Source organism: Protomyctophum bolini (assembly GCF_963924005.1).
Source record: "Protomyctophum bolini genome assembly, chromosome: 3".
Lineage (NCBI taxonomy): Eukaryota > Metazoa > Chordata > Actinopteri > Myctophiformes > Myctophidae > Protomyctophum > Protomyctophum bolini.
Window position 1 is genome coordinate 1,588,965 of NC_137864.1, and position 27,734 is coordinate 1,616,698.

The window sequence follows — 27,734 nt, forward strand, 5'->3', positions numbered from 1 at the left end:
TACACTTTTTGGCCACTAGTGGCGCTAGTGAGCAATTAATGCATAATTTGCATAATTAATTATGCAAATTAGTAATTAAACATTCTTGACATTCCAGGAATTCCATAGATATAATTAGCATAATCATAAATCATAAATATCCATAAATATAAATATCCATAAATATAATTAGCATATAATAGTTTATAATTAAATAATAATAAAAACTAATGATAGTTATTTATAAAATGCATGATGTGTGTTGTGATTAGCTGATCTCAGCTCTCCCTCCATCCCTCTCCATGCCCCAAAAAACCTAACAGACATGATGCTCTGGGGGTGAAGGTGTGGGGGATGTTCGCTAACCTCATGCAATCTTGGGTATGGCCAGGGGGGCCATTGTCTTGAATTTGTTTGAAGCTTGGGGAGGTGTGAATAGAATAATTGAAATGTAAATGCCAATTTGATGACATAGTCTTTGCAACGGCAATGTATTTACATGATTATATGGGAATGGACTGATGGCATAACTTTGTTTTTAGTTTTTAACATTTGTTTGCATGGTGACATAGTTAGGCCTATGTAGTGTGTATTACTTAAAATAAAAAACTTATATGTAGTTAATGTTTATAAAAAAGTTTATAAAATTTATTTCACAGACTGCCGTAGCATCTAAGTGTGAAGTTTCACAGGTCCCCCTTATAATATTAGCTCTGAGTTCAATGAGGGTGTAGACAAAGGACTCAGATTATCATACTTAGAGAAGGTTTGTTGGTTGATACTATGCCTCGGTGTCCCCAGTAGCGGGTGAAGTTAGGTATGCAAATGTGGCACACCGCTGTTACAGTCACGGATCCCTGATGCATGCTGGGTAATGCTAGTTTGTAAATTAGGTCCAGGGAGGCATCCATTGTAATTCTTGGGTAAGTCAAGGATACCCCCACCTAGTGGTCAATTTCTATATATATGTATATATAATTACCCTGCAGTACCTACTATGCCCTGATTTCAGTCACCTAGTGCAAATGTTTTCAAGCAATGGTCCGGGGGCTACCGATGGTCTTTGAGAGGGTGTCTGTCTTGTATTATTTTTGTGTTGTGTCTTTGATTTTTTTTATGTTTCATGTGGTCCTAATGGGTTGGGTATTGTATATCTTGTATTATTTTTTGTGTTTTGTGTTGTGTTTTTGAATTTTGCATGCTTCATGTGGTACTAGGTGTTTGGATTATTGTCTGTCTTGTATTATTTTTGGTGTTTTGTGTTGGGATCTTTGAATTTTTTATGTTTCATGTTGTCCAAATGGGGTTGGGTATTGTATATCTTGTATTATTTTTTGTGTTTTGTGTTGTGTCTTTGAATTTTGCATGCTTCATGTGGTACTAGGTGTTTGGATTATTGTCTGTCTTGTATTATTTTTGGTGTTTTGTGTTGGGATCTTTGAATTTTTTATGTTTCATGTTGTCCAAATGGGGTTGGGTATTGTATATCTTGTATTATTTTTTGTGTTTTGTGTTGTGTCTTTGAATTTTGCATGCTTCATGTGGTACTAGGGGTTTGGGTTATTGTCTGTCTTGTATTATTTTTGGTGTTTTGTGTTGGGATCTTTGAATTTTTTATGTTTCATGTTGTCCAAATGGGGTTGGGTATTGCATATCTTGTATTATTTTTTGTGTTTTGTGTTGTGTCTTTGAATTTTGCATGTTTCATGTGGTACTAGGTGTTTGGGTTATTGTCTGTCTTGTATTATTTTTGGTGTTTTGTGTTGGGGATCTTTGAATTTTTTATGTTTCATGTTGTCCAAATGGGGTTGGGTATTGTATATCTTGTATTATTTTTTGTGTTTTGTGTTGTGTCTTTGAATTTTGCATGTTTCATGTGATACTAGGTGTTTGGGTTATTGTCTGTCTTGTATTATTTTTGGTGTTTTGTGTTGGGATCTTTGAATTTTTTATGTTTCATGTTGTCCAAATGGGGTTGGGTATTGTATATCTTGTATTATTTTTTGTGTTTTGTGTTGTGTCTTTGAATTTTGCATGCTTCATGTGGTACTAGGGGTTTGGGTTATTGTCTGTCTTGTATTATTTTTGGTGTTTTGTGTTGGGATCTTTGAATTTTTTATGTTTCATGTTGTCCAAATGGGGTTGGGTATTGCATATCTTGTATTATTTTTTGTGTTTTGTGTTGTGTCTTTGAATTTTGCATGTTTCATGTGGTACTAGGTGTTTGGGTTATTGTCTGTCTTGTATTATTTTTGGTGTTTTGTGTTGGGGATCTTTGAATTTTTTATGTTTCATGTTGTCCAAATGGGGTTGGGTATTGTATATCTTGTATTATTTTTTGTGTTTTGTGTTGTGTCTTTGAATTTTGCATGTTTCATGTGATACTAGGTGTTTGGGTTATTGTCTGTCTTGTATTATTTTTGGTGTTTTGTGTTGGGATCTTTGAATTTTTTATGTTTCATGTTGTCCAAATGGGGTTGGGTATTGTATATCTTGTATTATTTTTTGTGTTTTGTGTTGTGTCTTTGAATTTTTGCATGCTTCATGTGGTACTAGGTGTTTGGGTTATTGTCTGTCTTGTATTATTTTTGGTGTTTTGTGTTGGGATCTTTGAATTTTTTATGTTTCATGTTGTCCAAATGGGGTTGGGTATTGTATATCTTGTATTATTTTTTGTGTTTTGTGTTGTGTCTTTGAATTTTGCATGCTTCATGTGGTACTAGGTGTTGGGGTTATTGTCTGTCTTGTATTATTTTTTGTGTTTTGTGTTGTGTCTTTGAATTTTGCATGCTTCATGTGGTACTAATGTGTTTGGGTTATTGTCTGTCTTGTATTATTTTTGGTGTTTTGTGTTGGGATCTTTGAATTTTTTATGTTTCATGTTGTCCAAATGGGGTTGGGTATTGTATATCTTGTATTATTTTCGGTGTTTTGGGTTGTGTCTTTGAATTTTTTATGTTTCATGTTGTCCTAAGGGGGTTGGGTATTGTATATATTGTATTATTTTTTGTGTTTTGTGTTGTGTCTTTGAATTTTGCATGCTTCATGTGGTACTAGGTGTTTGGGTTATTGTCTGTCTTGTATTATTTTTGGTGTTTTGTGTTGGGATCTTTGATTTTTTTATGTTTCATGTTGTCCAAATGGGGTTGGGTATTGTATATCTTGTATTATTTTTGGTGTTTTGTGTTGTGTCTTTGAATTTTGTATGCTTCATGTGGTACTAGGTGTTTGGGTTATTGTCTGTCTTGTATTATTTTTGGTGTTTTGTGTTGGGATCTTTGAATTTTTTATGTTTCATGTTGTCCAAATGGGGTTGGGTATTGTATATCTTGTATTATTTTTGGTGTTTTGTGTTGTGTCTTTGAATTTTGTATGCTTCATGTGGTACTAGGTGTTTGGGTTATTGTCTGTCTTGTATTATTTTTGGTGTTTTGTGTTGGGATCTTTGAATTTTTTATGTTTCATGTTGTCCAAATGGGGTTGGGTATTGGCTGTCTTGTATTATTTTTGGTGTTTTGTGTTGTGTCTTTGAATTTTGGTATGCTTCATGTGGTACTAGGTGTTTGGGTTATTGTCTGTCTTGTATTATTTTTGGTGTTTTGTGGTGGATCTTTGAATTTTTTATGTTTCATGTTGTCCAAATGGGGTTGGGTATTGGCTGTCTTGTATTATTTTTGGTGTTTTGTGTTGTGTCTTTGAATTTTGGTATGCTTCATGTGGTATTAGGTGTTTGGGTTATTGTCTGTCTTGTATTATTTTTGGTGTTTTGTGTTGGGATCTTTGAATTTTCTATGTTTCATGTTGTCCTAATGGGTTGGGTATTGTATATCTTGTATTATTTTTTGTGTTTTGTGTTGTGTCTTTGAATTTTGTATGCTTCATGTGGTACTAGGTGGTTGGGGTATTGTCTGTCTTGTATTATTTTTGGTGTTTTGTGTTGTGTCTTTGAATTTTTTATGTTTCATGTTGTCCTAATGGGGTGGGGTATTGTATATATTGTATTATTTTTTGTGTTTTGTGTTGGGATCTTTGAATTTTGTATGCTTCATGTGGTACTAATGTGTTTGGGTTATTGTCTGTCTTGTATTATTTTCGGTGTTTTGTGTTGTGTCTTTGAATTTTTTATGTTTCATATTGTCCTAATGTGTATGGGTTATTGTCTGTCTTGTATTATTTTTGGTGTTTTGTGTTGTGTCTTTGAATTTTGTATGCTTCATGTGGTACTAATGTGGTTGGGTTTATTGTCTGTCTTGTATTATTTTTGGTGTTTTGTGTTGTGTCTTTGAATTTTTTTATGTTTCATGTTGTCCTAATGGGTTGGGTATTGTATATCTTGTATTATTTTTTGTGTTTTGTGTTGTGTCTTTGAATTTTGCATGCTTCATGTGGTACTAGGTGTTTGGGTTATTGTCTGTCTTGTATTATTTTTGGTGTTTTGTGTTGGGATCTTTGAATTTTTTATGTTTCATGTTGTCCAAATGGGGTTGGGTATTGTATGTCTTGTATTATTTTTTGTGTTTTGTGTTGTGTCTTTGAATTTTGCATGCTTCATGTGGTACTAGGTGTTTGGGTTATTGTCTGTCTTGTATTATTTTTGGTGTTTTGTGTTGGGATCTTTGAATTTTTTATGTTTCATGTTGTCCAAATGGGGTTGGGTATTGTATATCTTGTATTATTTTTGGTGTTTTGTGTTGTGTCTTTGAATTTTGTATGCTTCATGTGGTACTAGGTGTTTGGTTATTGTCTGTCTTGTATTATTTTTGGTGTTTTGTGTTGGGATCTTTGAATTTTTTATGTTTCATGTTGTCCAAATGGGGTTGGGTATTGTCTGTCTTGTATTATTTTTGGTGTTTTGTGTTGGGATCTTTGAATTTTGTATGCTTCATGTGGTACTAATGTGCTTGGGTTATTGTCTGTCTTGTATTATTTTCGGTGTTGTGTATTGTGTCTTTGAATTTTTTATGTTTCATGTTGTCCTAATGGGGTTGGGTATTGTATATCTTGTATTATTTTTTGTGTTTTGTGTTGGGTCTTTGAATTTTGCATGCTTCATGTGGTACTAGGTGTTTGGGTTATTGTCTGTCTTGTATCATTTTTGGTGTTTTGGGTTGTGTCTTTGAATTTTTTTATGTTTCATGTTGTCCTAATGGGTTGGGTATTGTATATCTTGTATTATTTTTTGTGTTTTGTGTTGTGTCTTTGAATTTTGCATGCTTCATGTGGTACTAGGTGTTTGGGTTATTGTCTGTCTTGTATTATTTTTGGTGTTTTGTGTTGGGATCTTTGAATTTTTTATGTTTCATGTTGTCCAAATGGGGTTGGGTATTGTATATCTTGTATTATTTTTTGTGTTTTGTGTTGGGTCTTTGAATTTTGCATGCTTCATGTGGTACTAGGTGTTGGGGTTATTGTCTGGCTTGTATTATTTTTGGTGTTTTGTGTTGGGATCTTTGAATTTTTTATGTTTCATGTTGTCCAAATGGGGTTGGGTATTGTATATCTTGTATTATTTTTGGTGTTTTGTGTTGTGTCTTTGAATTTTGGTATGCTTCATGTGGTACTAGGTGTTTGGGTTATTGTCTGTCTTGTATTATTTTTGGTGTTTTGTGGTGGATCTTTGATTTTTTTATGTTTCATGTTGTCCAAATGGGGTTGGGTATTGTCTGTCTTGTATTATTTTTGGTGTTTTGTGGGGGGGATCTTTGAATTTTGTATGCTTCATGTGGTACTAATGTGTTTGGGTTATTGTCTGTCTTGTATTATTTTCGGTGTTTTGTGTTGGGATCTTTGAATTTTTTATGTTTCATGTTGTCCTAATGGGTTGGGTATTGTATATCTTGTATTATTTTTTGTGTTTTGTGTTGTGTCTTTGAATTTTGCATGCTTCATGTGGTACTAGGTGGTTGGGTTATTGTCTGTCTTGTATTATTTTTGGTGTTTTGTGTTGGGATCTTTGAATTTTTTATGTTTCATGTTGTCCAAATGGGGTTGGGTATTGTATATCTTGTATTATTTTTTGTGTTTTGGGTTGTGTCTTTGAATTTTGCATGATTCATGTGGTACTAATGTGTTTGGGTTATTGTCTGTCTTGTATTATTTTTGGTGTTTTGTGTTGTGACTTTGAATTTTTTATGTTTCAGGTTGTCCTAAGGTGTATGGTTTATTGTCTGTCTTGTATTATTTTTGGTGTTTTGTGCTGTGTCTTTGAATTTTGTATGCTTCATGTGGTACTAATGTGTTTGGGTTATTGTCTGTCTTGTATTATTTTTGGTGTTTTGTGTTGTGACTTTGAATTTTTTATGTTTCATGTTGTCCTAATGGGGTTGGGTATTGTATATCTTGTATTATTTTTGTGTTTTGTGTTGTGTCTTTGAATTATGCATGCTTCATGTGGTACTAATGTGTTTGGGTTATTGTATGTCTTGTATTATTTTCGGGGTTTTGTGTTGTGTCTTTGAATTTTTTATGTTTCATGTTGTCCTAATGGGGTTGGGTATTGTATATCTTGTATTATTTTTTGTGTTTTGGGTTGTGTCTTTGAATTTTGCATGCTTCATGTGGTACTAATTCAAAATATTATATTATTACAAACAGGCGGCCTGTTGTATTAATATAATATTTTGAATTAGTACCACATGAAACATAAAAAATTCAAAGATCCCAACACAAAACACCAAAAATAATACAAGCCAGACAATAACCCCAACACCTAGTACCACATGAAGCATGCAAAATTCAAAGACCCAACACAAAACACAAAAAATAATACAAGATATACAATACCCAACCCCATTTGGACAACATGAAACATAAAAAATTCAAAGATCCCAACACAAAACACCAAAAATAATACAAGACAGACAATAACCCAAACACCTAGTACCACATGAAGCATGCAAAATTCAAAGACACAACACAAAACACAAAAAATAATACAAGATATACAATACCCAACCCATTAGGACAACATGAAACATAAAAAAATTCAAAGACACAACCCAAAACACCAAAAATGATACAAGACAGACAATAACCCAAACACCTAGTACCACATGAAGCATGCAAAATTCAAAGACCCAACACAAAACACAAAAAATAATACAAGATACCAACCCCATTAGGACAACATGAAACATAAAAAATTCAAAGACACAATACACAACACCGAAAATAATACAAGACAGACAATAACCCAAGCACATTAGTACCACATGAAGCATACAAAATTCAAAGATCCCAACACAAAACACCAAAAATAATACAAGACAGACAATACCCAACCCCATTTGGACAACATGAAACATAAAAAATTCAAAGATCCCAACACAAAACACCAAAAATAATACAAGACAGACAATAACCAAACACCTAGTACCACATGAAGCATACAAAATTCAAAGACACAACACAAAACACCAAAAATAATACAAGATATACAATACCCAACCCCATTTGGACAACATGAAACATAAAAAATTCAAAGATCCCAACACAAAACACCAAAAATAATACAAGACAGACAATAACCCAAACACCTAGTACCACATGAAGCATGCAAAATTCAAAGACACAACACAAAACACAAAAAATAATACAAGACATACAATACCCAACCCCATTTGGACAACATGAAACATAAAAAATTCAAAGATCCCAACACAAAACACCAAAAATAATACAAGACAGACAATAACCCAAACACCTAGTACCACATGAAGCATGCAAAATTCAAAGACACAACACAAAACACAAAAAATAATACAATATATACAATACCCCACCCCATTAGGACAACATGAAACATAAAAAATTCAAAGACACAACACAAAACACCAAAAATAATACAAGACAGACAATACCCCAACTACCTAGTACCACATGAAGCATACAAAATTCAAAGACACAACACAAAACACAAAAAATAATACAAGATATACAATACCCAACCCATTAGGACAACATGAAACATAAAAAATTCAAAGATCCCAACACAAAACACCAAAAATAATACAAGACAGACAATAACCCAAACACCTAATACCACATGAAGCATACCAAAATTCAAAGACACAACACAAAACACCAAAAATAATACAAGACAGCCAATACCCAACCCCATTTGGACAACATGAAACATAAAAAATTCAAAGATCCACCACAAAACACCAAAAATAATACAAGACAGACAATAACCCAAACACCTAGTACCACATGAAGCATACCAAAATTCAAAGACACAACACAAAACACCAAAAATAATACAAGACAGCCAATACCCAACCCCATTTGGACAACATGAAACATAAAAAATTCAAAGATCCCAACACAAAACACCAAAAATAATACAAGACAGACAATAACCCAAACACCTAGTACCACATGAAGCATACAAAATTCAAAGACACAACACAAAACACCAAAAATAATACAAGATATACAATACCCAACCCTATTTGGACAACATGAAACATAAAAAATTCAAAGATCCCAACACAAAACACCAAAAATAATACAAGACAGACAATAACCCAAACACCTAGTACCACATGAAGCATACAAAATTCAAAGACACAACACAAAACACCAAAAATAATACAAGATATACAATACCCAACCCCATTTGGACAACATGAAACATAAAAAAATCAAAGATCCCAACACAAAACACCAAAAATAATACAAGACAGACAATAACCCAAACACCTAGTACCACATGAAGCATGCAAAATTCAAAGACACAACACAAAACACAAAAAATAATACAATATATACAATACCCAACCCCCTTAGGACAACATGAAACATAAAAAATTCAAAGACACAACCCAAAACACCGAAAATAATACAAGATATACAATACCCAACCCCATTTGGACAACATGAAACATAAAAAATTCAAAGATCCCAACACAAAACACCAAAAATAATACAAGACAGACAATAACCCAAACACATTAGTACCACATGAAGCATGCAAAATTCAAAGACACAACACAAAACACAAAAAATAATACAAGACAGACAATAACCCCAACACCTAGTACCACATGAAGCATGCAAAATTCAAAGACACAACACAAAACACAAAAAATAATACAAGATATACAATACCCAACCCCATTTGGACAACATGAAACATAAAAAATTCAAAGATCCCAACACAAAACACCAAAAATAATACAAGACAGACAATAACCCAAACACCTAGTACCACATGAAGCATGCAAAAATTCAAAGACACAACACAAAACACAAAAAATAATACAAGATATACAATACCCAACCCCATTTGGACAACATGAAACATAAAAAATTCAAAGATCCCAACACAAAACACCAAAAATAATACAAGACAGACAATAACCCAAACCCCTAGTACCACATGAAGCATGCAAAATTCAAAGACACAACACAAAACACAAAAAATAATACAAGATATACAATACCCAACCCCATTTGGACAACATGAAACATAAAAAATTCAAAGATCCCAACACAAAACACCAAAAATAATACAAGACAGACAATAACCCAAACACCTAGTATCACATGAAACATGCAAAATTCAAAGACACAACACAAAACACAAAAAATAATACAAGATATACAATACCCAACCCCATTTGGACAACATGAAACATAAAAAATTCAAAGATCCCCAACACAAAACACCAAAAATAATACAAGACAGACAATAACCCAAACACCTAGTACCACATGAAACATGCAAAATTCAAAGACACAACACAAAACACAAAAAATAATACAAGATATGCAATACCCAACCCCATTTGGACAACATGAAACATAAAAAATTCAAAGATCCCAAAACAAAACACCAAAAATAATACAAGACAGACAATAACCCAAACCCCTAGTACCACATGAAGCATGCAAAATTCAAAGACACAACACAAAACACAAAAAATAATACAAGATATACAATACCCAACCCCATTTGGACAACATGAAACATAAAAAATTCAAAGATCCCAACACAAAACACCAAAAATAATACAAGACAGACAATAATCCAAACACCTAGTACCACATGAAGCATGCAAAATTCAAAGACACAACACAAAACACAAAAAATAATACAAGATATACAATACCCAACCCCATTTGGACAACATGAAACATAAAAAATTCAAAGATCCCAACACAAAACACCAAAAATAATACAAGACAGACAATAATCCAAACACCTAGTACCACATGAAGCATGCAAAATTCAAAGACACAACACAAAACACAAAAAATAATACAAGATATACAATACCCAACCCATTAGGACCACATGAAACATAAAAAAAATCAAAGACACAACACAAAAATAATACAAGACAGACACCCTCTCAAAGACCATCGGTAGCCCCCGGACCATTGCTTGAAAACATTTGCACTAGGTGACTGAAATCAGGGCATAGTAGGTACTGCAGGGTAATTATATATACATATATATAGAAATTGACCACTAGGTGGGGGTATCCTTGACTTACCCAAGAATTACAATGGATGCCTCCCTGGACCTAATTTACAAACTAGCATTACCCAGCATGCATCAGGGATCCGTGACTGTAACAGCGGTGTGCCACATTTGCATACCTAACTTCACCCGCTACTGGGGACACCGAGGCATAGTATCAACCAACAAACCTTCTCTAAGTATGATAATCTGAGTCCTTTGTCTACACCCTCATTGAACTCAGAGCTAATATTATAAGGGGGACCTGTGAAACTTCACACTTAGATGCTACGGCAGTCTGTGAAATAAATTTTATAAACTTTTTTATAAACATTAACTACATATAAGTTTTTTATTTTAAGTAATACACACTACATAGGCCTAACTATGTCACCATGCAAACAAATGTTAAAAACTAAAAACAAAGTTATGCCATCAGTCCATTCCCATATAATCATGTAAATACATTGCCGTTGCAAAGACTATGTCATCAAATTGGCATTTACATTTCAATTATTCTATTCACACCTCCCCAAGCTTCAAACAAATTCAAGACAATGGCCCCCCTGGCCATACCCAAGATTGCATGAGGTTAGCGAACATCCCCCACACCTTCACCCCCAGAGCATCATGTCTGTTAGGTTTTTTGGGGCATGGAGAGGGATGGAGGGAGAGCTGAGATCAGCTAATCACAACACACATCATGCATTTTATAAATAACTATCATTAGTTTTTATTATTATTTAATTATAAACTATTATATGCTAATTATATTTATGGATATTTATATTTATGGATATTTATGATTTATGATTATGCTAATTATATTTATGGAATTCCTGGAATGTCAAGAATGTTTAATTACTAATTTGCATAATTAATTATGCAAATTATGCATTAATTGCTCACTAGCGCCACTAGTGGCCAAAAAGTGTACCGTCCACCACAACTAATATACTACTTATACTGTAGCACTTTTACACTCTCAAACAGCTCATATAGGCCTACATGTCAATACAGGTCAGGTAGTATTTGATATTAATTATATAATATTATATTACAATTACAATATTACAACTAGAAATATTGTTCCTGAAAAAACAATGTGGGGTCGCTGGAAGCCAAAAGATTGTACTGTGTTGTTTAATTTAATGTAATTGATTAACGTAATTTAGACCTGAAATTGGGGGGGGGGGGTTTGACCGTAAATTACCCAATTTTTCTATAACATTTTCAAATAAGGGACACCAATTTTTAATAAGGGACACCAAAAAATTTCTGCGCGCGGCTTTGCCGCGCGCCTTACGCAGCGGACACGCGGCTTCGCCGCGTGCCCGAGAAATGTCCCTTATTTGAAAATCTAATAGTTGGCAACCCTAGTTGGAGCTGACGCCAGAGTCAAGAGAAATAACCACTTTTGCAATACATAATGGGGTGTACAGATACAAAAGGTTGATTTTTGGTGTCTCATCAGCCAGTGAGCAATATCAGCATGAGATAGCCAATACATTAGCTGGCATTGAGGGTGTTGAGAACATCTCAGATGATGTAATAGTGCACGCACGAGATCAGGAAACGCATGACAAGAGTTTGCATGCTGTCCTAAAGAGGCTTGCAGAGTGCGGTTTAACACTAAACCCAGGGAAGTGTCAATTCAACATGGACAGGTTGATTTTCATGGGGATACTCTTGTCAGAGAAGGGCATAGGACCAACAGAGGAGAGGGTGAGAGCTATTGTGGAGGCCAGAGAACCAGAGAATGCCTCAGAGGTCAGGAGTTTCCTGGGTCTTGTAGGATTCAGTTCCAGGTTCATACCAGGTTTTGCAACACTGTCAGAGCCATTACGACGCCTGACTAGAAAAGAGGTGCCATTTGAGTTTGGTCCAGAGCAGAAAAAAGCATTCCAAGTTCTAAAAGATGAACTAGCCAAAACTGTCACACTAGCCTATTTTGACAAGGAAGCACCAACTAAGGTAATTGCAGATGCAAGTCCTGTAGGTTTAGGAGCAGTGCTAGTGCAGGACCAGCAGGGAAAGATGGTACCTGTATGCTATGTGAGCCGCAGCTTAACAGACTGTGAGTGTAGATACTCTCAGACAGAGCGTGAAGCTTTAGGTCTAGTGTGGGCTTGTGAGAGACTACATCCTTACGTGTATGGCAGGAGGTTTGATTTAATCACTGACCATAAACCACTAGAGGTCATATACGGCCCTCGATCTAAACCATGCGCACGCATAGAGAGATGGGTTCTCAGGTTACAACCGTATGATTTCAGAGTTGTATATGTACCGGGGAAACAAAACATAGCAGACCCGTTGTCACGGCTGCTAGGAAATTCAGCGAGAAGGGAGGTGCACAAACATGACTCAGAGGAGTATGTTAGATTTGTGGCAATGAGCGCTACACCCAAAGCACTTACGACACGAGAGATAGAGGAAGCCTCTGCTACCGACACAGAATTGATTGAGGTTCGCAATGCAATAACAAATGGATGTTTTGATAATTGTAAACAGTATGCACCGATTGTTAATGAGTTGTGTACAATAGGATACATCGTGCTACGAGGGACACGCATAGTGCTGCCACAGAGACTGCAAGCACGAGCACTCACACTGGCCCATGAAGGACATTTGGGAATAGTGGGAACCAAACAACATCTCAGAACCAAGGTTTGGTGGCCTGGCATGGAGAGAACAGCCGAGAAGTATTGCAAGGCATGTCATGGATGTCAAATTGTAGCCAGACATGACCCACCTGAACCACTGAGATCTACAAGTCTACCGGATGGTCCCTGGCAAGATATTGCCATAGATCTGCTAGGGCCACTGCCAACTAATCAATCCATACTCGTGGTGGTAGATTACTACAGTCGCTACTATGAATATGACATTATGACTTCCACAACTGCGGAGAAGGTCATTGACAGCCTGGAGTCCATTTTTAGCAGGCATGGACTACCAGTTTCCATCAGGTCGGATGGGGGTCCCCAGTTCAAGGCTGAATTGTTCAGGGAGTACTGTGAGACCAATGGAATCACGCACGTGAAGACGACTCCAAAATGGGCTCAAGCAAATGGAGAAGTGGAGCGTCAGAATTCATCGCTGATGAAAAGAATAAGGATTGCTCATGCAGAAGGACTGGACTGGAAACGTGAGCTGAGAAAGTATGTGACTGTGTACCGGAGCATAGAACATGCTACTACGGGGAAAAGCCCTGCTGAGCTGCTCTTTAATCGGAAAATGAGAGGAAAGTTGCCAGATCTCTGTGGATCACACACGGCATCACTGGAAGTGCGTGACAGAGATGCAGAGCAAAAGGGTAAAGCAAAACTGTATGCTGATCAACGACGGGGAGCTCAGTACTCAAAGGTGGACGTTGGAGACACGGTGCTCATACAGCAGGACAAGGTGGACAAGTTCACCACGCCATTCAACGTGACACCACACAAAGTGGTGAGCAGAACAGGAAATCAGGTTGTGGTTGAATCACCAACAGGAGCACGATACCAGAGAAACACCACACATGTGAAAAGATATGTGACAAGCAGGCCTACGGAGGAACACAACACACATGAGGAGAGACAGTGGGCTGGGGACAGTGCACTTGATGTGGACACACAGGTACAGGATAATGTCACACACACACCACAACACATGGAAAGGTCAGAGATGCCAAGGGTCAGACCTCAAAGGGTTACAAGGGCACCTGAAAGGCTCCAAGATTTTGTGTTGTCTTGAGCTGAATTGCATGAAAAAAAAAAAAAAAAAAAAAAAGAGATTGTATTGCATTGTATTGTGATTTGTGATTGAAAAAGAACAAAATGTGTTTTCATTGTTTTAAGGGTCAGTACTGAGGTTGTTAAAAGTTCAAGTTTGTTTCCAAGGAAAAGGGGGATGTCGTGTATTGGTTACTGAAGTCACATGACCAGGAAACAGGTAACGACAGGTAACAGAAATGTATAGGGACACCAAAGGTGATGTAACAGTTCTTCAGGATGTTATTGTCGAGACCGGCAGGTCGAGATAAGCGATCGCTATAATAAAGAAACTAGAAAGACAATCTTGTGTGTATGATTGAATTCAGCAAGGATATAAGAACACAACACTATGCATTATAGCTCTTTTGTTTTAGAGACATTAAGCTGCAAGAAGGCAGTCACACCAGGATAGAAAGTCGTCTACCACTTGCCCGTGACCGAGTCGTCAGCGTACTTAATGATTAATCTGTTGTGGAAATGGCTAACACAATTGTTGGTATAAATAATGTAAAGAAAGGCAGATAAAACACAACCCTGGGGCGAGCCAGTAGAAGATGTCAGGAAGCTAGACAGTATCTCGTTAACCCTTACACGTTGAGATCTGTTAGTTAGGAAGTCAAGAATCCAGCCCGCCAGACAAGGATCTACACCAAAGGAGTTAACATGCAGTTTATCAACCATGGTATGGTATTAAATGCTGAGGAAAAATCAATAAAGAGCAGGCTGGCATGGGTTTTATCACCTTCAAGACGTTTTTGCAGGAGATTAAGAGATAAGAGCGCCCCTCACTTCACACAGGTGTGTTTTTTTTGTTAAACATCTGCATTGATGTACAAGAGGTGTACACAAGTAATGTTTTGCCTGTTATCTCTCCTAATGGTATACAACATCAATACAGCACGGAATTGTGGACAAAATCTAATGCAAAAAAATGCTAAATCTAATATTCTTTAGTTTTGGACTTTGGTTCTGAGAGGCTAAATGTCATCAAACGGTGGTTCCGTGGCTCAGATGGGTCTGAGAGGCTAAATGTCATCAAACGGTGGTTCCGTGGCTCAGATGGGTCTGAGAGGCTAAATGTCATCAAACGGTGGTTCCGTGGCTCAGATGGGTCTGAGAGGCTAAATGTCATCAAACGGTGGTTCCGTGGCTCAGATGGGTCTGAGAGGCTCAAGGTTTATTAAACTACGGTGACGTCCAGTTGATTCTCCTCGTAGAGATCATGATGACACCAGGGAGGGAGGTATCACTCAAGGTTTATTAAACTATTATGGGACGTTGGCGTCACAACAGATGAAGGAAGAAAGACGAAGACGTAATAAAAACAAGATGCTGTTCGACAACGTAGATAAGACGTATCCTTCAAGTCCGGGGAGGGGGGGGGTGGGGGGGCGGGGGGTTGCACGTCCGCACGAGGACACAATGTGCACGTGGCAAGACTTTTGCCACGTGCCTCTGTGGCCGTTGTCTGTGCATGGTAACTTATAGATTTGAACCCATTTAGGCCTGACATCAAGATTATTTGAAAAATAATCTTCTAAATGGATAGTTTTCGGAACTACCTACTGTACATGTTTCTATATCAGTGGTGCTCAATGTTTCAGGTCAAGGACCCCAGAAATGATAATTAATGTAATTGGCCGCCGACCCCTTTTTGAAAAACATGTTGTTCCAGGGACCCCCCCCCCCCCCCCCGGAAGGAAAGATTTGAGTTAAAAACGTTTTCACGATTAAAAAAATGAATGTCAGATCTACAAGCTCGTAGCTTATCTTATACTTTATAGCCATTGAAAAATAGCAGATCTACAGGCTCATACGAGCTTGTAGATCTGCTTTTTTTTTTTTTTTTTTTTTTAATGTGGCGCAAGTCTTTGAATATATTTTCTATAGCGAACGTTTTAAACTAAAATCTTTGCTTCTGAGTTGTTCCTGGAACAACATATTTTCAGATGGGGGTCGGTGGCCATGCAATTATATATAATCTTTGGGGGTCCTTGACATGAAATATTGAGCACCACTGATACAGAAACATGAGGTATTTCAGAAAACTGTCAGGATTTAGAAAACACTTTTTAAATGTTGACGTCAGGCCTAAATGGGAAAGGAGTTGAGTAGTTCAAAGTAATAAAGTGACGCCACGGTTCAGGTACATAAAGTCCATAGAACAGAATACAGCACTCACGTTGTATCCACTATACTGTAGGATGCTTGTTCATTTTTTCAGTTTCCCCCAGCAGAAACATTTTATACCATTATGCGCACACAGAATGCTCTCTCTGTGTGTGTGTGTGTGTGTGTGTGCAAGCTTGTATGTAGATACAAGCTTAACACTGGTGCTCAACAGGGAACCATCTTATCCCCCTTTCTTTTCTCCTTGAATACACAAATGAATTCCAGTTAGACCAGGATATGTTTCGTTTGTAAATGGTGCATTTATATAGCGCCTTTATCCAAGGTGCTTTACATATAGATTGTGCATTACGCTCACCCATTCACACACCTTTACATAGATTGTGCATTACATTCACCCATTCATACACACATTCACACCTTCATATAGATTGTGCATCACATTCACCCATTACACACACATTCACACATGCACCTTTACATAGTGCATTACATTCACACACACATTCACAAACATTCACACACCTTTACATAGATTGTGCATTACATTTACCCATTCACACACACATCCACACACCTTTACATAGATTGTGCATTACATTCTCCCATACATTCACACACATTTACATAGATTGTGCATTACATTCACCCATTCACACAAACATTCACACACCTTTATATAGATTGTGCATTACATTCACCCATATTCACACACCGATGGCAGCGGAAACCATGCAAGGCACCAACCAGCACATCAGGAGCAATTAGGGGTTCAGTGTCTTGCTCAAGGACACTTCCACACTAACTCTGGGGGAGCCCGTGTTCGAACTGGCAACCTTTGCGGTTACCATCCAGTCACTCTACCCCTGAGCCACCGACCGCCCCTGTTTGTTTTAGTATGGGGATAATATGGCCTTGGCCTTACTGAAAAAGGGGGACACAGAGGAAGCATACAGAGTATACTCAGCTCAGAACTGGTGTGATAAAAGCTCCTTAGGGATCAAAGGGACTTGTCATTCATGAAAAAGAACCATTAGGATTAGTGGACAAATAGTAGAGATAGTAGACCATTTTAAATACTTAGGCACATATATTGACAGAAAACTCAATTTCAGTGAAAATACTGACCAGATTTAAAAAAAACTTGTAACCAACGCCGCAAGCTCAACTCCTTTAGAGAGTGTGTGTGTGTGTGTGTGTGTGTGTGTGTGTGTGTGTGTGTGTGTGTGTGTGTGTGTGTGTGTGTGTGTGTGTGTGTGTGTGTGTGTGTGTGTGTGTGTGTGTGTGTGTGTGTGTGTGTGTGTGTGTGTGTGTGTGTGTGCGTGCGTGCGTGCGTGCGTGCGTGCGAAGCACATCTCATCTACTTTGGAGAACATGGCGTTTTCTGTTATGACTCATACATCAGTGACCAACCACAGGATCGTCATGGCAAGGTCACACTTTTTTGTTTGGTTAAGTGTTCATAAGTCCATAAGTAACTCCTTATTCTATTGCATCAGGTTCTGATCTACATTCATCTCAGAAGCATCGAGCCAACAGGACAACAGCTTTGAAGCATCGAGCCAACAGGACATCATCTTTGAAGCGGTGAGTCCATTTTCTGTCCACTTTAATGTTATTTTATATAATGTTGATTGTACATACAGAACACCACCACCACTACTCTCGTGTCTCAAAGGGCTCCTACGGACGGCTGCAATTCCAAACTGGCCCCCGTAAAGTCTGAATCCCCCCCACCCCTTTTCCCCTCACTGTATACGTTTCTTTTCCCTTTTTAAAGGGAAGGGTCTCTAAATGTTTTGATGAATTGAACAAGGTGGACCCTCTTGTAAACAAGTGTAATGCTTAATTGGATCGTCCACTCACAGTTAACAGTTTTTGTATCGAGTTGTGCTTGAAATGTATACTGTAATTCTGCCAACGTCATCAATACTTAAGTACATCAATACTGTACTCTAGTACAATTTTGAGGTATTTACTTTTCACTGTACTGTATTTCCAATTTCCAGTACTTTCTCAGAGGCATTTATTTTTACTTTTACTCAACTTTGTTGAGTTTGAATTTTTTAGTTATTGTAGTTACTTTGGAGATTTTAATCTTGATTAGAAAATGCGTTATCCACTTCAACGCTATACATTTTTGCAATTTGGAAATAGCCGATCTACAAGCTCTCAATGCGTCGCAACGCGACGCATTGAGAGCTTGTAGATCGTCTATTTTCAATAGATTTTGTACAAATGTTGAACTTGTGAAGTGGGACATTCTGCAATATGAGTATACTTTAAGTACATTTTGATGCTGATACTTTTGTACTTTTACTCAAGTGCATTTTCAATTCCGTACTTTTACTTGTAACGAAGTAGTTCTAAATTGCAGTATTGGTACTTTTACTTAAGTAAAACTTTTTCCACCTCTGGCCTGCTCTTCATTCCTACTGTCCGCAGATGAAGCTGTGTCTCCTGATCTGCGTGGCCTCCATGTTGGCTCCAGCTGTGCCGGCTGACAGCCCGTCTGACCCCCCCACTGGTGCCAGTGACGGTATGTACACAGGCTTTAATTTAAGGGGATAGTTCAGAATCTTTTAACTTAAGCATGTATGAAATACTTTGGTGAAATATTAAGTAGTTCCGGGGGGGGGGGGGGGGGGGGGGGGGGTGGCACTCATTAATTAATGAATCCACAGAACTATAGCGTCATTTCTATTGTTGACCAATTTCTAAAATATTTGTGCAACTTTTGTAAATTCTTTAACCCTCTATCACACGGAACTATGTTTTTTGTGTCCATATCACTACGCCCAAAAAATAGTTCCATGTGATAGAGGGGTCAAAGTTGAACGAAAGTTGTGCAAATATTTTAGAAATTGGTCAAATGGCGTTAGTTTTGTGGCCTAATTTACTTAATGCATGGCCCCAGTGCCCCCCCCCCCCCCCCACAAAAAACTACTTAATATTAATACAGTTGCAACCACTATATTAATGGCAAGTATTTCATACAGCTTCATTTCAAAAGATCTGAACTATCCCTTGGAGGACAACTTCACCAGTTTTCAACATATCTTCATATAACTGGTCCTCACCACTGTCACCAGGGGTCACAGGGGTCACGACATGTCCTACAGAGGTCAGGGGTCACCGACATGTCCTACGTAGAGGTCAGGGGTCACCGACAAGTCCTACATAGAGGTTAGGGGTCACCGACATGTCCTACATAGAGGTTAGGGGTCACAGACATGTCCTACATAGAGGTCAGGGGTCACCAACAAGTCCTACAGAGGTCAGGGGTCACCGACAAGTCCTACAGAGGTCAGGGGTCACCGACATGTCCTACATAGAGGTCAGGGGTCACCAAGTTAACCCATTCTGGGCGGGAACCCCTTTTGGTTTTTTTTAAGTTATGTTATTCTTTAGCTATTCTTTAGCTATTTTTGAAACATCGTGAAAATGTGGCCCAAATCTTTATATACATTCTTTCAGAGAGAACGTTTTTAACTCAAATCTTTGCTCCTGGAACAACATATTTTCAGATGCGGGTCGGTGGCCAAATACAGATAATTCTGGGGGTCCTTGACATGAAAAAGGTTGAGCACCACTGACATAGAGAAACACAGGGTTTTTCAGAAAACTGTCATGATTTAGAAGACATTTGGTAGAAATCGTCCTCAGGTCGAACAACTCATTAACCATTATTATGTTTTACTTTGGTAACAGTGGACGGTAACTGTTAGATAATTATGCCTTATCTGTTTACGAACTAATGCCCAGTGGTCAATGTCCCATATCCTCATGAACTTTGGCCCATGCCATATACGTAGGTCATTCATATTGTCACCTTATTCTCCCATATCATCATTTTACCCTGCCTGTTTACACAGGGTTGCTCCTCTAATCAATTCATGTCATGTCATCCATGTTTATGGCCAAAATATGCATTTTCATCTGTCCCATTTTATATCTTATTCAGTCTCCATGTTGTCTGTCCCCAGTCAAGTTAACTCACAATGAGAGGTCTACTACATGTACTTGACCTTGGCCTAGTGAGAAAAGAGATAGCTGCTCACTGGGAGTCAGGGAGCGTTTTTCTCTGCCGAAAGTTCACAGTGCAGGGAAAGTTATCAACAAGTTGCCTGGCAACGCCTGCCTAGGTGCTTTCCAGGCTCCAAGCGGTATCAATGTGCGGAACAGAGGAGATGAATTCTACGTCTCATCATCCATGTGCTGGTCCAATGAGCTCGACAACCACCGCCAACCCTGGTCTGGTCATCTGACATTGCGGACATGAATCATCTCCAGCCAATGCAGTTTATATCAACACATCTGATGTGATCTGCACTATTAATGCCTGGGACATACTGTGAAGAGCAGTTCAGTTCAGTTCAGTTCGGATCCATTTTGGAACCATTTGAATACTCATGAACCATTATTATGTTTTTCTTTGGTAGCAGGTACATTATGGTATAACTGGGGGAAACACGTGGACACCAAACTCAAAAGCAATACGGTGAGTCAATAATGCTGTTTTTATGAATGACTTCGAGAACCGTGTACAGTCATGTAAATAATAATAATAATAATAATTATTATTATTATTATTATTATTATTATTATTATTTCATTTTTTTGCTGCATTCTGTTGAGCCTTTATAACTCCTATACTCTTCATTCTGTTCTCAGGAGGAGATCGAGAAAATTTGGGTGAGTCAATAATGCTGCTGTTTTAATGAATGACTTCGAGAACCGTGTACAGTCATGTAAATAATAATAATAATAATAATTATTATTATTATTCTTTAATTTTTGTTGCTGCATTCTGTTGAGCCTTTATAACTCCTATACTCTTCATTCTCTTCTCAGGGAGACAACAAGTACTATAATGCTATTGCAGTTGCTAATACGGTGCGTTAATAATGCTGGTGTTCAGTTGTTACAAATAAAAAATGACTATCAACTAACTACTTCAAGAACCGTGTATAGTCATGTAAATAATAATAATAATTATTATTATTATTATTATTATTATTAATAATAATTATTATTTTGCTGAATTCTGTTGAGCCTTTATAACTCCTATACTCTTCATTCTGTTCTCAGGCGAACATCAAGAGCAATACGGTGAGTCAATAATGCTGCTGTTCAGTTTTTATGAATGACTTCGAGAACCGTGTACAGTCATGTAAATTATTATAATAATACTACTGCTACTACTACTACTAATAATAATTATTATTATTATTTCATTTTTTTTGCTGCATTCTGTTTAGCCTTTATAACTCCTATACTCTTCATTCTGTTCTCAGGACAACATCAAGAGCAATAAGGAGATTGCAGATGTTAATACGGTGCGTTAATAATGCTGGTGTTCAGTTGTTATGAATGACTATCAACTAACTACTTCAAGAACCGTGTATAGTCATGTAAATAATAATAATAATAATAATAACAATAACAATAACAATAACAATAACAATTATTATACTCCAACTCTTCATTCTGTTCTCAGGCCCGGATCGCTGAAATAATCAACACCATTCATATTGTGAGTCAACAATGTTCTGCTGTTCAGTTTTTACCAAAGACTAACAACTAGTACTTCTAACACCATGAACACATGTACGGTTAACATGTTTTAGTACTTCTAATACCATGAACACATGTACAGTTAACATGTTTTAGTACGGGGCACGGTGGCACAGTTGGTAGTGCTGTCGCCTCACAGCTAGAAGGTCCTGGGTTCGATTCCCGCTCGGGGCACTGTGGGTGCTGGCGGCGTGTTTCCTCCTCCGCGTCATCAGTGCCCATACCCGAAGGCGGGGGTTGGTGAAAGGGCCTTTCTGTGTGGAGTTTGCATGTTCTCCCCGTGTCCCCTAGGGTAGGTACCCTCACAAAAACATGCAGTAATCCTGGTCTCTAAACTGCCTCCCCCTGGCCAGCCGGGGCGCCTGATGGAGGGGAAAGGAACTGGTTGGAATAACGTGTTCCTTTCACGCGCTATGTCCAACCAGGGAAACTCCCCCCTGTCAGGTGTAAAGGAGCAACTTGGACACTCAAGCATGAAGGAAGCATGAGTTATGTCCGTTGCTCTCCCCAGGTTGGCTTAGGGTGTGTAGAGCCCAGGATCACAGTAGATGATTGACACAGGGGTGAAAAATGGGTTACAAAATCGTGGGATAAAAAATATATTGCAACAAAAACAAAAACATGTTTTAGTACTTCTAATACCATGAACACATGTACGGTCAACCATCCTGAAACTGTTTTTCGTCTTATATCCATATTCACTGTCATAGCACAACACAGTACAGGAGAACATCAAGAACATCGACCGCAATAAGGAGATTGCAGATGCTAATACGGTGCGTTAATACATGGTGTTCAGTTGTTACGAATGACTATCAACTAACTACTTCAAGATGCGTGTATAGTCATGTAAATAATAACAATAACAATAACAATAATAATAATAATAATAATTATAATTATTATTTATTTTTTCCTATACTCTTCATTCTGTTCTCAGGACGACATCAAGAGCAATAAGGAGATTGCAGTTGCTACTACGGTGCGTTAATAATGCTGGTGTTCAGTTGTTACGAATGACTATCAACTAACTACTTCAAGAACCGTGTATAGTCATGTAAATAATAATAATAATTATAATTATTATTATGATTATTTATTATTATGATTGATTATGATTATTTTATTAGCATAATGCATTCCATGCACTCCATAGGCCTAGACCATCTGGACATATGACCTCATTAACAGGAACAGGTCCTATTGAGTGAAATTTGGTGTTTTTATTTTTACATTTTGTTTGAAATTCTTATTATTTATTATTTTATCTTTAGGAATAGGCTAACCCACTGAGATAGTATCTCGTTTTCGAGAGGGTCCTAACTGTACAATCAGTATTTTAGTTTTAGTTGTATAGAGCAAGTATAATGTTTTAAGGCATAAATTATTTGTCTTATTAGCTGCAGTAGCACACAGTGAACTGACACAGCAACACAACACAACTAACTGACTGACTTCAGTAATTATTATTATTATTATTATTGCTGGATTCTGTTCAGCTTTTATAATTCCAACTCTTCTTTCTGTTCACAGGAGGAGATCAAGAGCCTTAAGGTGAGTCAATAATGCTGCTGTTCAGTTTTTATGAATGACTTCGAGAACCGTGTTCAATCATGTAAATTATTATAATAATAATACTAATACTACTAATAATAATAATGATAATAATATTAATAATTATTATTATTATTAACCTTATTATTATTATTTAAAAAAAAAAATAGCATAATGAATTCCATGCACTCCATAGGCCTAGACCATCTGGACATATGACCTCATTAACTTGCGACAGGAACAGGTCCTATTGAGTGAAAATTTCTTTATTTATGAAAGAAATAAAAGATTTTAAGGTGTTTTTATTTTTACATTTTTGTTTTAAATTCTTATTATTTCTTATTTTATCTTTAGGAATAGGCTACCACATTGAGATAGTATCTCGTTTTCGAGAAGGTCCTAACTGTACAATCAGTATTTTAGTTTTAGTTGTAGAGAGCAAGTATAATGTTTTAAGGCATAAATTATTTGTCTTATTAGCTGCAGTAGCACACAGTGAACTGACACAGCAACACAACACAACACAACACAACACAACACAACACAACACAACACAATTAACTGATTGACTTCAGTAATTATTATTATTATTATTATTGCTGGATACTGTTCAGCTTTTATAACTCCAACTCTTCTTTCTGTTCTCAGGAGGAGATCAAGAGCCTTAAGGTGAGTCAATAATGCTGCTGTTCATTTTTTATGAATGACTTCAAAAACCATGTACAGTCATGTACATTATTATAGGGGGCACGCAACACGCAACACAACTGACAGACTTCAGTACCACACAGTAAACTAACACAGCAACACAACACAACTGACTGACTGATTTCAGTAATTATTATTATTATTGCTGGATTCTGTTCAGCTTTTATAACTCCAACTCTTCTTTCTGTTCTCAGGGGTTGATCTCAGATATCTTGATATCAGGTGAGTCAATAATGCTGCTGTTCAGTTTTTATGAATGACTTCGAGAACCGTGTTCAGTCATGTAAATTATTATAATACTACCACTACTACTAATAATAATAATAATAATAATTATTATTATTATTATTATTATTTTATTTTTTTGCTGCATTCTGTTGAGCCTTTATAACTCCTATACTCTTCATTCTGTTCTCAGGACGACATCAAGAGCAATAAGGAGATTGCAGATGCTAATACGGTGCGTTAATAATGCTGGTGTTCAGTTGTTACGAATGACTATCAACTAACTACTTCAAGAACCGTGTATAGTCATGTAAATAATAATAATAATTATTATTATTATTAACCTTATTATTATTATTTTAATTTTTTTATTAGCATAATGCATTCCATGCACTCCATAGCCCTAGACCATCTGGACATATGACCTCATTAACAGGAACAGGTCCTATTGAGTGAAATTTGGTGTTTTTATTTTTACATTTTGTACAATAAATTCTTATTATTTATTATTTTATCTTTAGGAATAGGCTACCCCACTGAGATAGTATCTCGTTTTCGAGAGGGTCCTAACTGTACAATCAGTATTTTAGTTGTAGTTGTATAGAGCAAGTATAATGTTTTAAGGCATAAATTATGTCTCATTAGCTGCAGTAGCACACAGTGAACTGACACAGCAACACAACACAACACAACACAACTAACTGACTGACTTCAGTAATTATTATTATTATTATTATTGCTGGATTCTGTTCAGCTTTTATAATTCCAACTCTTCTTTCTGTTCACAGGAGGAGATCAAGAGCCTTAAGGTGAGTCAATAATGCTGCTGTTCAGTTTTTATGAATGACTTCGAGAACCGTGTTCAATCATGTAAATTATTATAATAATAATACTAATACTACTAATAATAATAATAATAATAATAATTATTATTATTATTATTATGTTTTGCTGCATTCTGTTGAGCCTTTATAACTCCTATACTCTTCATTCTGTTCTCAGGGCACAATTGAGGTGAGTCAACAATGTTCTGCTGTTCAGTTTTTACCAATGACTAACAACTAGTACTTCTAATACCATGAACACATGTACGTTTAACATGTTTTAGTACTTCTAATACCATGAACACATGTACGGTAAACATGTTTTAGTACTTCTAATACCATGTACACATGTACGGTTAACATGTTTTAGTAGCCTACTTCTAATACCATGAACATATGTTTTAGTACTTCTACCATGAACACATGTTTTACTACTTCGTTTTTTAATAACTCCAACTCCTTTCTTTTGTCTGAAACAGCTTCTGGAACAGCTTCTGGAACACGGGCCCTAAACGGTGAGTCAACATGTCCTGCTGTACAGTTTGACTGAATGACATTCCAGTACTACAGATGAAAAACAGTTTAAGTCCAAACTAATTATCCATAATGTATAAATGATGGATAAGGGGTCAGGAGAACCAGGGGCCTTTTCGTGGAGGGGTTTGGACTTAGGACCTGAGGACGATTCTACAAATGTCTTCTAAATCCTGACAGTTTTCTGAAAATCAAGCCACCCCCCCCCCCCCCCCCCCCCCCGCACGAAAATAGCAGATCTACAAGCTCGAGCCTGTAGATCTGCTATTTTCACAATTTTTGTCCAAAAGTGATCTCTTACAGGATTTCAGCCCCTGCCCCTCTAACAATCTCTGCACGTCCTGCTATCAAACTACTACAATGTGAGCTACATCACACATGGTTGTCATTCAGTACAATTATATATATCATCTTTATTTCCATATCACATAAAATAAAATAAAAACATAAAGACAAGGAGTTTAGTACAAAACAAAGTAGGGGAGAGCTAACCTGACGCTGCCAGATCCAAGAAGCTTGCTACACAAATTTGTTTACCCAATACCGCCCCCAGCTGGCAGAGTCAGGTTAGGCCTACAGTATAGTGCATATAAAAGTACTGACCTACCTAATCAGCAGAAATGTTAGCTATCACACAAGTGGTTGTCATTCTGTACAATGTTTAGCTACAAGTTTAAGTGGTTGTTCAACCAGAATGGAGGCACAACGTATCAGTGGTGGGAAAAGTACTCGGGTAGAAGTATCAATACTGCACTATAGAAATACTCTGTTACAATTGTTTTGTTTATCTTCCGTGCGGCTCTGAGGCTGAGCTGCAGTCAGTGCCCCCACAGAGCAGTGGAGTTAAGTGTTTCCACTGTCAGTTACATTAAGGAAGTATTTAGACAGGTACATGGGTATCTTAGTGAAGTATTTTTACAATTTAGGCATTTAGCTCTCAATCCAGAGCGATTTACATTAAGCAAGAATAAAAAGGCATTGGAATACATCACGTATACATAAAATGCATTTATCATGAAACATGCGTAAGCTAAGAACGTAACTAGAACATATCTATACAATGACACTATACATATAAACTATACTATGCTATACATATGCGCACTATGAAGTGCTATGACTACATACAATGCATTTTTAGACAGGTACATGGGTATCTGTCTAAATACTTCCTTAATGTTAACGAAGTCCAGAGATATCTAGTTGTATTATCACTAGTCTTTATTTCTCTTTAAATGTATTATGTATCTAAAACACTTGTCTTTGTGTACCAATAGATGAACAAAGCTCTATAGTACTCCTGACCTGTGTTTAAAGGACAACTTTAGTTTTTTTCAACCAAGGTTCATGTTTTAGGTTGTTATTAGAGAAAGTAAAAGATGAGTGTTAATTATTTTTCATTTGCTGCTAACTTTCGTTTTAGGGATTTTAGCTGTTTTTGACAGGGGGGCGGGGGCATTCGAGCATGTGGCTAAATATGTATTTAAAAATATATATATTATAGCGATGTTTTATTTTTATTATTTACTATAGTTCTACTGGGGCTTCCCCCCAGTAGGCTACCTTCATATTCAGTAGATCGGGATCCTGTGATCTTCTGTGGCCAGATGTAATTTCCCGAGGTCTATTAGGACTATAGTAAATAATAAAAAAATAAATCGCCATAATATTTTGTAAAAAAATACCTATTCAGCCCCATGCTCGAATGCCCCCGTCCCCCTGTCAAAAACAGCTAAAATCCCTAAAACGAAAAGAAGCAGCAGATGAAAAAGAAAAAAATCAACACTCATCTTTCACTTTCTCTAATAACAACCTAAAACATGAACCATGGTTGAAAAAAACTAAAGTTGTCCTTTAAATGTATTATGTATCTAAAACACTTTGAATTGTCTTTGTGTACCAGTAGATGAACAAAGCCATAGTGCTCCTGACCTGTGCTGACACCATGAGACCCCTAGTGGACACCAACCAGATGAC

The 27,734-nt window shown here is 36.9% G+C and overlaps 1 protein-coding gene across 4 annotated transcripts in view; it reads left to right on the plus strand.

The window, feature by feature from the left end:
• The window catches only part of LOC308312931 (uncharacterized protein), a 43,686-nt gene extending 18,390 nt beyond the window's left edge, over positions 1–25,296 (plus strand). The window contains exons 1-16 of one of the 4 annotated variants that reach the window (XM_080759733.1): positions 13,760–14,068; positions 17,835–17,922; positions 18,781–18,874; positions 20,778–20,836; positions 21,010–21,030; positions 21,190–21,231; positions 21,427–21,447; positions 21,633–21,674; positions 21,836–21,871; positions 22,623–22,688; positions 22,853–22,894; positions 23,446–23,466; positions 24,115–24,135; positions 24,369–24,396; positions 24,593–24,634; positions 25,188–25,296. In XM_080759733.1, the coding sequence (XP_080615859.1) occupies positions 18,781–18,874; positions 20,778–20,836; positions 21,010–21,030; positions 21,190–21,231; positions 21,427–21,447; positions 21,633–21,674; positions 21,836–21,871; positions 22,623–22,688; positions 22,853–22,894; positions 23,446–23,466; positions 24,115–24,135; positions 24,369–24,396; positions 24,593–24,612 (513 nt within the window). In that variant the 5' untranslated portion in view covers positions 13,760–14,068; positions 17,835–17,922 and the 3' untranslated portion in view covers positions 24,613–24,634; positions 25,188–25,296. Of the gene's footprint in view, positions 1–13,759; positions 14,069–17,834; positions 17,923–18,780; positions 18,875–20,777; positions 20,837–21,009; positions 21,031–21,189; positions 21,232–21,426; positions 21,448–21,632; positions 21,675–21,835; positions 21,872–22,622; positions 22,689–22,852; positions 22,895–23,445; positions 23,467–24,114; positions 24,136–24,368; positions 24,397–24,592; positions 24,635–25,187 lie in introns of those variants that run through there. The other 3 variants (XM_080759732.1, XM_080759735.1, XM_080759734.1) reach the window with 3 other exon arrangements.
• Positions 25,297–27,734: the final 2,438 nt, after the last annotated feature.